This window comes from Haliotis asinina, chromosome 8 (assembly GCF_037392515.1).
Source record: "Haliotis asinina isolate JCU_RB_2024 chromosome 8, JCU_Hal_asi_v2, whole genome shotgun sequence".
NCBI lineage: Eukaryota > Metazoa > Mollusca > Gastropoda > Lepetellida > Haliotidae > Haliotis > Haliotis asinina.
The window spans coordinates 30,777,869-30,789,859 of record NC_090287.1 but is presented as its reverse complement, the minus strand read 5'-3'; the positions used below and the strand labels follow the sequence as shown (position 1 = coordinate 30,789,859).

Sequence of the window (11,991 nt, the reverse complement as noted above, 5' to 3'; positions counted from 1 at the left end):
CAGTCTTGACTTCTCCACATACATCAAAAATCACCTTATCAGTCTTGACCTCTCCACAGAAGCTTATCCAAACTGCTTAATCCTTCCCTCTCAGGGCTTGGTCATCTTGAGCACGACCTTGCTAAAACGCTTGAAACAACTCAGGACCGTTTCACCAATCTTCGTTAGCCTAAGATCTCGTAACTGTTCTCGTAACATTGGTACCTCATATGATTACAGTACAGGAGGTAGGGATGCTACGAGGAAACTTACGAGATCTTAAGCTTACGAGAGCTTTGTGAAACGGGCCCCAGGTCTGTACATGTCAATGTCGCGGTGTCATCGGAGTCCGTGTTCAGGTGTCAGCCTCATGCCTATGAGCACTCGGTTAGCTCTGATAATGAACCGACACTGTCTTCTGACCAGTGTTCAGACTACAGTCTGCAACAACAGCTTTGTGTTAGAGAACAAGAATTAAAACCATGACCTGAATTAATTCAACCCAAACACGACAACATTATGATGTAACGGTTAAAATGATATTATGCTATGTCGACAGGTTGTTATTGTTAAGAATTTGATCACTGGGTGAATAACCTTGATGACGTCTGTTAAGAATTTGATCATTGGGTGAATAACCTTGATGACGTCTGTTAAGAATTTGATCATTGGGTGAATAACCTTGATGACGTCTGTTAAGAATTTGATCATTGTGTGAAAAACCTTGATGACGTCTGTTAAGAATTTGATCATTGGGTGAATAACCTTGATGACGTCTGTTAAGAATTTGATCATTGTGTGAAAAACCTTGATGACGTCTGTTAAGAATTTGATCATTGGGTGAAAAACCTTGATGACGTCTGTTAAGAATTTGATCATTGTGTGAATAACCTTGATGACGTCTCTCGCATAACGTACATCCTTGAATGTGTAGAAGAGCTTATCCGGGTACATGATACAAAATATGCTCTTAGTGTCCGGGTGAACCGAATCTGTCAAGCATGAAATACCCGGAAGCTTTCATAATCTCAAAAACAGTAGGTATGTATCATGTATACGTACAATCATATATATAATATTATTTAAACAACAAAATATTACACACACTACATATTCAGATTTCTATATTTGAGTTCAGAGTTTTCGAGCACAGTAACATCTGGGCACGGCGAGCTAGACACTCCAGCATCAGCGACAGAAGAGCGCCACCTAGGCCAATGAACAGGACAAAGAATATACTCTGTATGTCGATCAAGGTCACTGTGACGTTCGTCCGGGCGTCAACTTCACATTGCCAGTCGTTAAGCAACCACTTTTTATCCAGCATACGCAGTATTCCATTCTCCTGGAGATTCAACATTCTAAATAATAAAAAAAATATGTAAGTAACATGATTTCACGGCATTCAACAGGTATAAGGTAGCGAGGTGATCTTTTGTTTCAAATTGCACGTGCTCAAACTTATATCTTATGCAAAATGAAATTTCGTATTGAAGTAGTGTGAAACTGGTCAGTACTTCTTTGTTATCAAAGTAATCGATAATCAGCAGAAAACATATAACGAGAAGAGTTAGACTCATTCAAACAGGTACATCATATTATTAACTGACGTTGGTAGGGTTTTCTTTATTCAAAACGCCCAGCTCTTTGCCATCGATCGTAGTCTAAGTAACAAGGTGTATTATTTAGATAGATATTGTTTAAACCACATCTTGCTATGTCAGTCTAAGTACACTTTGGTTCAGTATTATTCGTCACACTGCCTCTACTGTCATTAGTCGAACAGTCGCATCCACTGTCAAAGTTAGGCTCAATGTCTCTACTCAGGCTGGTAAACCAATGTCTTAACAGTCACGCTTATTGTCAGTTAGGCCCATTTTCTTCACTATAACAGCCACATCCTACGTCTTTCCCTAAGTTTGACCCGGTGCCTTTACTCAAGTAATCACATGCAATGTCCTTACACAAACGGTCAGACCCTGTGTCCTTTTACATACGCAGAAAGGGCGTTGAGGTAGCCTTGTAGTTAAAGCGTTCGCTCATCACGCCGAAGACCGGGGTCCATTCCTCACATTGTTAAAACGTGAGAAGCACATTTCTGGTGTCCACACGCCGTGATATTGCTGGAATATTGCTAAAAGCCACGTAAAACCATACTCAGTCAGAGTCAGTCAGTCAATCAGTCAGTCAGTCCGCTATATGCAGAAACATCTTACATTTCGTCCAGGTCCTCCTTCAGTGGTGATCCTTCTGGTACAGCCAGTCCTTTAGAGTACACGGTAAGCTTCTCTCCCAGATACTCTACATTACAAGCCACTTCCTTGCTCAGCCGCTCGTGGCCGTACAGTACCGCGTACCGCCCCTTCATCACCCTCTCAAAATGAAGGTACGCATCGCCGCTCAGGACGGAACTGTCCGTCTGGTTAAATTTCACAAGGTTCTGCCAGAACGCCTGGATATCAGGGTCCGTGGAAGTCTGGATAATACATCACACTGACTACTGAGGTCATGCATTTAGATACCGCTAGTGCAGAATAAAAGTAATTAGAAGTGAATAACACAGTTGCAGTTGCACTCAAGGTGGACAATATCGGCTTGCAATCTGAATTCTACTGTAAAGAAAATTCAGGTTTTCGTCGTAAGAGAATGGTTTTATAGATTTTAATATTTAATTTGAAAACCCTCCCCACCTTTCTATTTCCCTGTTATAGGAATTACTAATAAATAGAACTAAAGCCCTTTTTCAGGAATCACAAGAACTATCACGGACAAGTGAGTTGAATGATGAGCAAGTGAACAAGGAACATCGACAGAACGGGATACGCTAATCCTATCGCGAACATCTGGTAACCTTGGCAATTTAACAGTGGCTTATAAACAGATGCTTATGACACAGTTTGACTTGAATTTGCTTTGGGCAAAGAATTCTTCTTCACGTGAAAATATTTATGCGTTTTTTTATAAATTATTACCAAACAGTTGGTTTGGCTTGTTGCTTAACGCCGCACGCTGTAATATTCCAAATAATACATTCTGGACCAGAAAATCCAGTGATCAACAACCAAATAGTAATGGTAAAAGGTGTTCGTCAAAGGATGGGTGTAAACCCAGACATGTCATCACAAACACGCGCAAAAGCCGATCCTGAAAGGCTCAGGAACAATAGGAATTGCCTCCGACACCATTTTATCAATATTGTATAAAAATATGAAATGCCCACAGCAAACCGTTGTATCTAAAGGGGTTGAGTTGCTAAAATGCCACCCAGCAATAAGGGAAGGACCACTTGAAGGCTTGAGTCAACTATCTTGTCATACACTCACTATTTCACGCTGAATGTATAAGACGGCGAGAGTACGTAGTGGATAAATCGATCGCTCGTCACGCCGAAGACCCGGGTTCGATTCCCCACAATGTGTGGAACCCATTCTGGTCAACCCCGTTGTGATTTGCTGGAATATTGCTAAAAGTGGCGTAAAAACCGCCTCACTCACTCAATCATTCACTCACTGAATGCGTATGAATTAAACATGAAACTCTTGAGGCATGTACGGTTTCTCCTTTAATGACGAGTTCCTTACGTCTAGGCAGTCTTACTGATATGTTCCCTTCCCCTATGCTGCATCTATCTTCATGCTACAGAGGACACTCACCGAGATGAACTGTTCCGTGGATCCGCCGCCGATGAGACCCCACTTGTAGTCTGTATTCTGCAGCAGTTCCTTCAGGGACGTGAACGGTTTCGCCGTCTTGGGCACAGCGAAGACGGCAATGAGGTTGGCGCTGTATACAGACGCCAGGATGATGGTGAACAGCCACCACGCAGCAACCAGGATCCGTGCAGAGAACGACACGGGAAGGTGGGAACCACCTGAAAATGTCATCATGGGAACATCGCGTGAACGTGAACTGAAACAAACCCGTGACAATCCGGATCCAAACTGATCGTCTGCATCTGTCGTGAAAGACGACTAACAGCATTGGTCGGGCTGGCAGACTAAGCTGATCGTATCTCATATACTAGTAGTTCATTTGGATTCTGGAGTTGGATTTTGGATTCTGAAATGATGTATTTGTACATTAAACATGATAGCAGCTTTGGGTCATTTTCATAATCAATTGTTCAGGCATATGACACATGACTGTAAAATAATTATAATAACTGAGTCCGTACCAGACAATGAAGCAACTTGATATCATGAGTATCAATATACATTTTTTGGATATGATGACATGCGTCAACCAATCCACGAGCCCGGCCATTCGAATCCTTTGTCGCTTCATAAGACCTTATCTTACGTGGTATTACGTGGATATGATGAAACTAAAGTGAACTATATTTATAGCGAGCGTGGTTTTAACGAACTGACAGATATAACGAACTTGTCCCGGGAAATTTATATTGAAGTCGGAATGTCGACAGACTTTGTTTACGAGGAAATATATTTGGTAGTCCTTTTGAGATATCGCCGTAGAGAACCGTATTCCGTCCAGGTATCTTAAAAGGGACGAACCTTTATGAAATATGGCTCCGAGCATGTACCAGAATGATTCCACGAGCAAAGAGCGCGCGGCCCTGTTGGTGATATCCCCAAAGGATGGGGCAGTCAGGAAACCGAACAGCATGACGCTAACGATGATGTAGGTTGCCAGGCCCAATCCAAGTACCAAGGGGTGGTAGACGTCAAGGAGGAGGCGCCATTTCCCCTCGTCTGACCCTATCTTCCGGTAGACGACGTCCTTGAAATCGTAGTTGAGCGGTGTGGACACGTAGTCGATCACTGCCTCGCGGCCGACCGTAAACGACAGACCAGCAACGGAAAAATCTACTTCCTGAAATATTTAGAGACTGTTTCAATTCTGTAATTTCCAATTATTGTCTCTCCAATCCAAACTGATATATACCCTTCACCCATTCGGCTACGTATCTTCGTTCAGTAAGTAACGTCCGTCTCACTAATTACTGTCGTTGCCGTGTGAAGTCCACTTCTGGATAGTGCTATAAGCGGCATAAAATCTTATCCACCACAATACCTGTCTCCGCACAGACCTTACGCCCCCAATGAAATCAACCAATCAAAATTATTCTTTGTTAGTTCGGCAGTTCAGGGGATTGTGAAGAAAATATTATCTAGTTTGAATGTTCTGACCCTGATTTCTCGAAACAAGTCTGACTTTTGACTGAAGTTAGAGTTTTTACTCAACTTTGGGCAAATACATTTCCGAAAGTACTCTGAAATCGATATTATACTTAAACATAGCGAACAGGTTGAGTTTGGAGGATAGATTACTCAAGTTGCCAATTCACCTGTTTAAATTGTCAAAATCAGTTTAAAATTTGCATAAAAACTTAAGTTAACTTTGTTTCGAAAAATCGGGGCCTGGTCAATTAACAATTGACTAGACAGTTATCGGCGATGTTATCGAATAATCTATAAAGTATATCTCTGAGAAAATCGGCCACAATCAACATAATCCATATGGGAAAAGATGATAATACATAACCTTCTAATCTGAGTGTATGTGGCCATATTTATATATTATTCCAATAACGGTGACTGTTTAAAGTACATGGAGTATAATGGAACTCGGTCAATGTTATGTATCAGAAAGGTTGCATAATCAAACGTTGGCCTTGACCTAGATGGAGAAGACAGAGAGAACTATGACGTATGTTTGGCAGAAAATACCAATGTGCACTACACACAAACACACAATGGTGATATTTACCCGTCGCACTAGCTGACCGACAAGACCCGTCCATCTGCCGTTCTTCTCACGTCCATACTTCGCATCGGCCGGCTCTACTAGGCGATATCTGTAAGATTATGATCTTTAGGGTCCGTTCATAATTAATGTCTAGGGGGAGTGATGGTGATTTTTATGAAATTGTATGTACAATATGTGATAATTGTGATTTAATTGTTTGATTTTTGGTGACAATTACGGGCAGAGAATGTTATTAACGTTGCGTTCTTGTGAGGCATGCATACATCCGAAACATTAAACCATCTGTAGTTTCTTTTTTTAAAAAAAGAAACTGTAGAAAATGTATCGACACTGAGACGTCAAAGGGCAACCCTGTCTCGGTTGTTCGGATTGTTAAAGGTGCACCCCATCACAGTAATAGACCCAACCAGTTGTGACAAGGTGGAACAAGGCATCAATATGCACTTGATCAGGTCAAGCTGCACAATCTGTAGGCATATGTTAGGCAACGGGAATGCACGTGCGTATACACACATCTGACATAGAACTGGTCCTCAGCAGCTTATGGCGACTATGGTGTTTGTCTGATGGCGACCAACGAAATTGGCGTCAGGCTCCAAGACTTGGTTGACGCATGTCATCGTATCCATGTTGGTCGATAATGATCATGACAATCACTGGATTGTCTGGTCCAGACTCAATTACTTACAGACTGAGTACAGCCAAAAAACAAACAAACACATAGTCCATTCAGACCCGCTTCATATGACTCACGTGAAATTAAGCCTCTCGGAGATACTCTTCAGCAAATCCATGCAAAATCCAGTGTAAGTTGTGTTTGCTCCTGACACTGATTTGATAACAAATCCAGGCCACTGTCAAAACAGAATATGATTTTGAATAGGGTGCTGGAAAAAGGCCCCAAAACGAAGAATGAATGAATGAATGAATGAATGAATGAATGAATGAATGAATGAATGAATGCAACTCTTCATAGCGACCAGAATCGAAGACGAATTTGTCTGCTACAAGGAATATTCAGAATATGCTAATCTATTGAATAATCAGTCCGGGTTTTGTATATATGGTAACAGTTTATGCAGACATTTCATTTGAAACGTTCTCTTCAGCACAATACAAACTCGTTCCTGATTGAGCGTTATAAGCTCAGTGTCCCGCTCACATGTAAGGCATTGGTACTGGTGTCATATTTTAAACTGAGAAATACCGGATTTCTTACTAATACATGTACGTGTATGCAAATACTGTGATATGATATGTTATCTCGAGCTGATTAATTATCAAAAGCAGTTTATCGGAGAACACCGAGCGCATCCGATTGTAATAGAAGGGCGATAACTCTGAGCGTCTTTGGGGCGTTTGCTTGCTGTCATGGTAAACGATCGAAAAAATGAATATTTATTAATATTGAACGAGAATATTAAAGATAATTGCCACCTGATCGTTCTCGATATTATAGGATCACACTATCGACTGTCAATCGGAGATCGTTATAAGTCATTAAAGAATGTCAGTTAGAGACATGTCGCATTGTGACTGTGTAGACTAAACAATATTCGAGTTTACACATCGACATATTAAAACATTTCAAAGACAGATCAGTGCTGCTTCCTGAATGAGAGATGAGTGTTTATCAAGGTGATGTCACTCACAGGCATGGTTGTGATAACGAACTCTCTCTGGTTGAACCCGAGCTGTATGTTTGGGAACACCTCCCCGACAAAATTGTCTCCAGATATCTGTCCAACACAACTCCAGTTCCGATGCCCTGGTAACCACAACAACGACATCAAAGGAAGTGATGTCTGAAAAAGACCGAAAATATTTGTTGAAATGGCTGTGTGTCCTTGACATTGTTCTACGCCATGTTCGTCACGATTCTGTGTCTTCACACAAGCGGTCGCTGTGACTGTAACGTCTGTCTGCAACATAAGGTCCTATTCCACACTAACAAATACATGTAATGGTGAGTGACTCAGTTTATTTTTTAAGAACTTTTAGCAATATTCCAGCAACATCATAGCGTGGAACACCAGTAACGGATTTCACACACTGTACTCAAGTGAGGAACTGAACCCTGGTCTTCGGTGCGAGGAGCGAACACTTCAACCACTGTCCTTCCCAGCGCCCCTAATATTTGTAATACATAGGTGGGGATATAACGTATGTCACATAAATATAACTGTACCAGTTAATAACAGTCTATATATACAACAACAATCTGGGCCATTGAATATGGTTTTATGCCGCTTTTAGCAATAATCAAGCAATATCATTGGGGGCATACCGGAAGTAACCATGTGGGAAGTCGGACCCGGGTCTTCGGCGTGACGAGCGGACGCATGAACTACCAGGCTACCCCCCCCCCCCCTCCCCCCATCCCCCCGTCTCCCTTACCTACACCCACCCCCACCCCACCCCACCCCACCCAAACCACCCACCCAACATCACAACAACGTACTAAATGTTTAAAGTTGTACACGTACCGTCTGAGAGATGTTTGTCTCTTGCTCCAAGGTGAGTTCAAAAGGCACCAATATGCAAGTCACGTGATCTAGATGACGTGCAGCTTTGGCAACAGCAGAAGTGACGTTACCCGACATCAACAGCAGCCATCGTGAATGATGACGCATGTAAGTTCGTTTCATGGATATATCGTCCACAGAATTTGCCTGGAAGTATGCAAGTAACGTCAAGGACGAAGACGGGACTGAGAGTACGTATGCTGCCTACTTTCAAAGGGACCCAATATTTAATCACAGGCGAACTGTGGGTTGCGCAGCATAGAGAATATAACAAGTCTTCTTATATGCGAGCGAAGCGAGCAAAGGTTTGCAACGTACTTTCCTCGCTTCGGATCGAAAAATATTTTTCATGTCAAAATAATATATTGCCACCATCAAAGGTACACTCCCATTTCCTCACTTGGATGTGCTCTCACATTTCTTACCCCATGTTCAGTAATTACTCACGTGAAATATGTTTTATTCAACATTTCAAGCGCCAGTCGTGGTATTCGTGGAGGTTCTTCGCCTCCATTACCCCTGCCGGCTTCCGGTTGAACGGAGTGACGGAAGAAGAATTAAAAAGACATACCATTTTGCCTAATGTTATTATGAACCTGTTGGAGGTTATTTGTCTTATCTTTCGTCGCTACTGGTAGAATTTTCGTAACAATTATTCTACATAAAAACACCTCTGACGTAATGGGTGAATGAAGCAGGGGAGGTAACTGTAAGTATTGCATGTAGAATAATACCCTCATGTTCCTTCACTCCGTTGAACCGGAGGCTGGAAGGGGGAATGGATCCGAAGAACGGTCTGATTTACCACGAGTTGCGCTTAAAATGTTGACTAAAAAATATTTCACGTGAGTGATTGTTCAACATGGGGTTGGAAATGTGAGAGCACAACCCAGTGAAGAAATGGGTGTATACATTTGATGGTGGCGATATTTTTTTGTGACATGACAAATATTTTTCGAACCAAAGCGAGGAAAGTAATGTAAGTTAACACAAGCTTATTGCATTCGTAAGGGGAAATGCCGCTGGTGATGTGTTCGTAAGATGTCTCTCTTTGAAAGGTTTGGTAATGCATATACTTCCTGTCCAAATTAAAAGTTGAATTCCCCTGCTTTTTTTCAAAGAGTTAAACCGAAGTGTCGAAGTGAACGTTTCGACCCTATGTAGTCCTAGTATATGCGTCGGTAGCTTCACTTTCGACACAAGAGTGTTCACCTGTACATGAGACAACAATGAGATATGCAACTTATGTAATATTAATATGAGCGACCTTTCGATGTAGCGACTAACATATACATATTAAAGAGGTTGTATATCCATAGAACGCTCCTCGTCCTTCATTATGCCAACTTCCAAATGCCACTCAAAGAATCTGTGCGAAGGTGTACACTTTCTATATAAAGTACAAATACGAGTACTATTTGAGGACTTAACCCCAATAGGTACATAGATCTGAAAGTACTAGAATTCCAAGTATATGTTATGGCACACTGCAGTAAAGTATCTGATTTCGTGAGGGTGAAAAGTCCCATCAGGTGAAAAGTCATCTGATGTTCAAGGCCAAATGTACATGGGGCAACATTTGCAAACTCTGCCACTCTGTCCCAAAGCCATCAGGAACAGGAGATTTAGTGGGTGAGTTTAGTTTTACGCCGCACTCAACAAAATTCCAGCTATATGGCGGTGGTCTGTAAATAACCAAGTCTGGACCAGACAATCCAGTGATCAACAACATGAGCATCAAGCTGGGAATCGACGACATGTGTCAAGTAAGTGAGTGGGTATGACTACCCGATCCCGTTAGTCGCCTCTTGCGACAAGTATAGTCGCCTTTTATGGCAAGCATGGGTTGCTGAAGGCCTACCCCAGCCCTTCACGAATCATACAGAGAATGCATTTTTATACTATAAAAAATGGATACATTAAACTTACAGTTTCCATTACGGCCACTGTACAGTCTCTTCCACAAACTACCAGGAAGTTTTTGTAGTGGTTTTCATCCTCCAAATAGAACTCCAAGAGTTTTGACCGGATATGACGACTTGTGTTGCCATGGAGATTGTTAGGCACATGCAGCAAACGGTACTCAGTGGCACGTGTCTTTTCTACTGCCTCGGACAGACTTCGTACAAATATTTCTGTAACGGCACCATACATCTGACGTGAAAACCAACAGTTTAATTTTGGAACATTAATGAGATGATTACGCGTTTACACAGGACGGCGGCCGCTCTACCTTCCTTCTGCGTTCTACACTCAACCTTCCCTCTGCGTTCTACGCTCAACCTTCCCTCTGCGTTCTACGCTCAACCTTCCCTCTGGGTTCTACGCTCAACCTTCCTTCTGCGTTCTACGCTCAACCTTCCCTCTGCGTTCTACGCTCAACCTTCCTTCTGCGTTCTACGCTCAACCTTCCTTCTGCGTTCTACGCTCAACCTTCCTTCTGCGTTCTACGCTCAACCTTCCCTCTGCGTTCTACGCTCAACCTTCCTTCTGCGTTCTACGCTCAACCTTCCCTCTGCGTTCTACGCTCAAAGGAGGTACAATGAAGGCACAAAGAAGGCACAGTCATCGCCACGAAGGCAGAAAGATGGCAGAGCCAAAGCCAAGACCGACTCTTGAACATGCTCAAATGAAACGTAGAGTGGTCGCCGTCGTGGATTGATAGCAGGAAGCAGAGGTAAAACAGGGAAGGCAGAGTCATCGCCGAGGTCGGCTAAAGGACGCCACTTAAATTCTTCGTTAGCTGTGGCGTCCCTGCCATCTCTGTGCCTTCACTGTGCGTCCGTCGAGCATGCATCCATTGTTGTTCATTGAGCATTCCCTCTGCCTTCATTCAGCGACTAGTGCGTCAATTTGAACATCTACGGCGTTCGCTCTACCTTTATTATGCCTCTCATCTGCATCTACTCTGCTTTTACTCTGTCTCTCCTCTGCCTTTTCAGACCATAAACTGTAAGCAGCCAAATTTTCGCGACCGTCAGACTTCATGACACGACAATAAAAACATGCGATAAGCAATATGTGTACTTGTGTGTCTTGTACTGCTGATTTCCACGGCATTTGTCAACTATTCTTTTATCCATATCAGACAGCTCTGCACATTTCATGCATGAAAATGGAGATCGTGTTTCGTGGCACACGACACTGGTCTTGGGTACTTGCCCCCATTTGCTAGGAGCCTGAGGGTTACGGCAAGTTTCAAACCACGATCTAACCTCGTTCGCCAACTCATGTTCTGTTTGGCGATTCTTAAGCCAATCCGTTGGAGGGGTTCGTCAAAAAGGGCTGTCTCCGTTGTCAGATACTTGTAGAATGACTTTTCATCTTCTAGACGCAGTTGTTGCATTAGTTGGTTGTAGTCCCCGAACTGCAACCTTCTGTGTTACATCAATCATTGGCTGACCCACAGGGTCCTCATTCTCCTTCTTCTATATCTGTTTATTCATCTGTTTATGATGGCAATGGCTATCTGGTTGAAAAGCAATGCTTGTTGACCTTGCAAACAATTTGGAAACGCAGGTTCATGTGTACTGGTCGTAATACTATGATTTTACTTATCCTGCTCGCATGAAACTATTGATAAACTGTCGTAGCCAGGTACTTATGTACCTAGAGTATGCCGGTTGCCGAACAGTCTCCACAGAACGAAGAGAGAAGATAGAGCGAACCACAATGAATGCACAATGAAGGCAGAGGCAATGAATGCTGATGGTACATAGAACGCAGAGAGAAGGCAGAGAGGACGCCTAGGACGCTC

The 11,991-nt window shown here is 42.6% G+C and overlaps 1 protein-coding gene across 1 annotated transcript; it reads right to left on the bottom strand.

Moving 5' to 3' along the window:
* Window positions 1-1,093: 1,093 nt before the first annotated feature.
* On the bottom strand, window positions 1,094-10,388 carry LOC137295208 (glutamate receptor 1-like). Its single transcript, XM_067826528.1, has 5 exons — window positions 10,164-10,388; window positions 4,494-4,812; window positions 3,633-3,850; window positions 2,196-2,455; window positions 1,094-1,340 (listed from the first exon to the last, which is right to left on the bottom strand). The coding sequence occupies exons 1-5, from the start codon at window positions 10,386-10,388 to the stop codon at window positions 1,094-1,096; spliced, it is 1,269 nt and encodes a 422-aa protein (XP_067682629.1).
* Window positions 10,389-11,991: the final 1,603 nt, after the last annotated feature.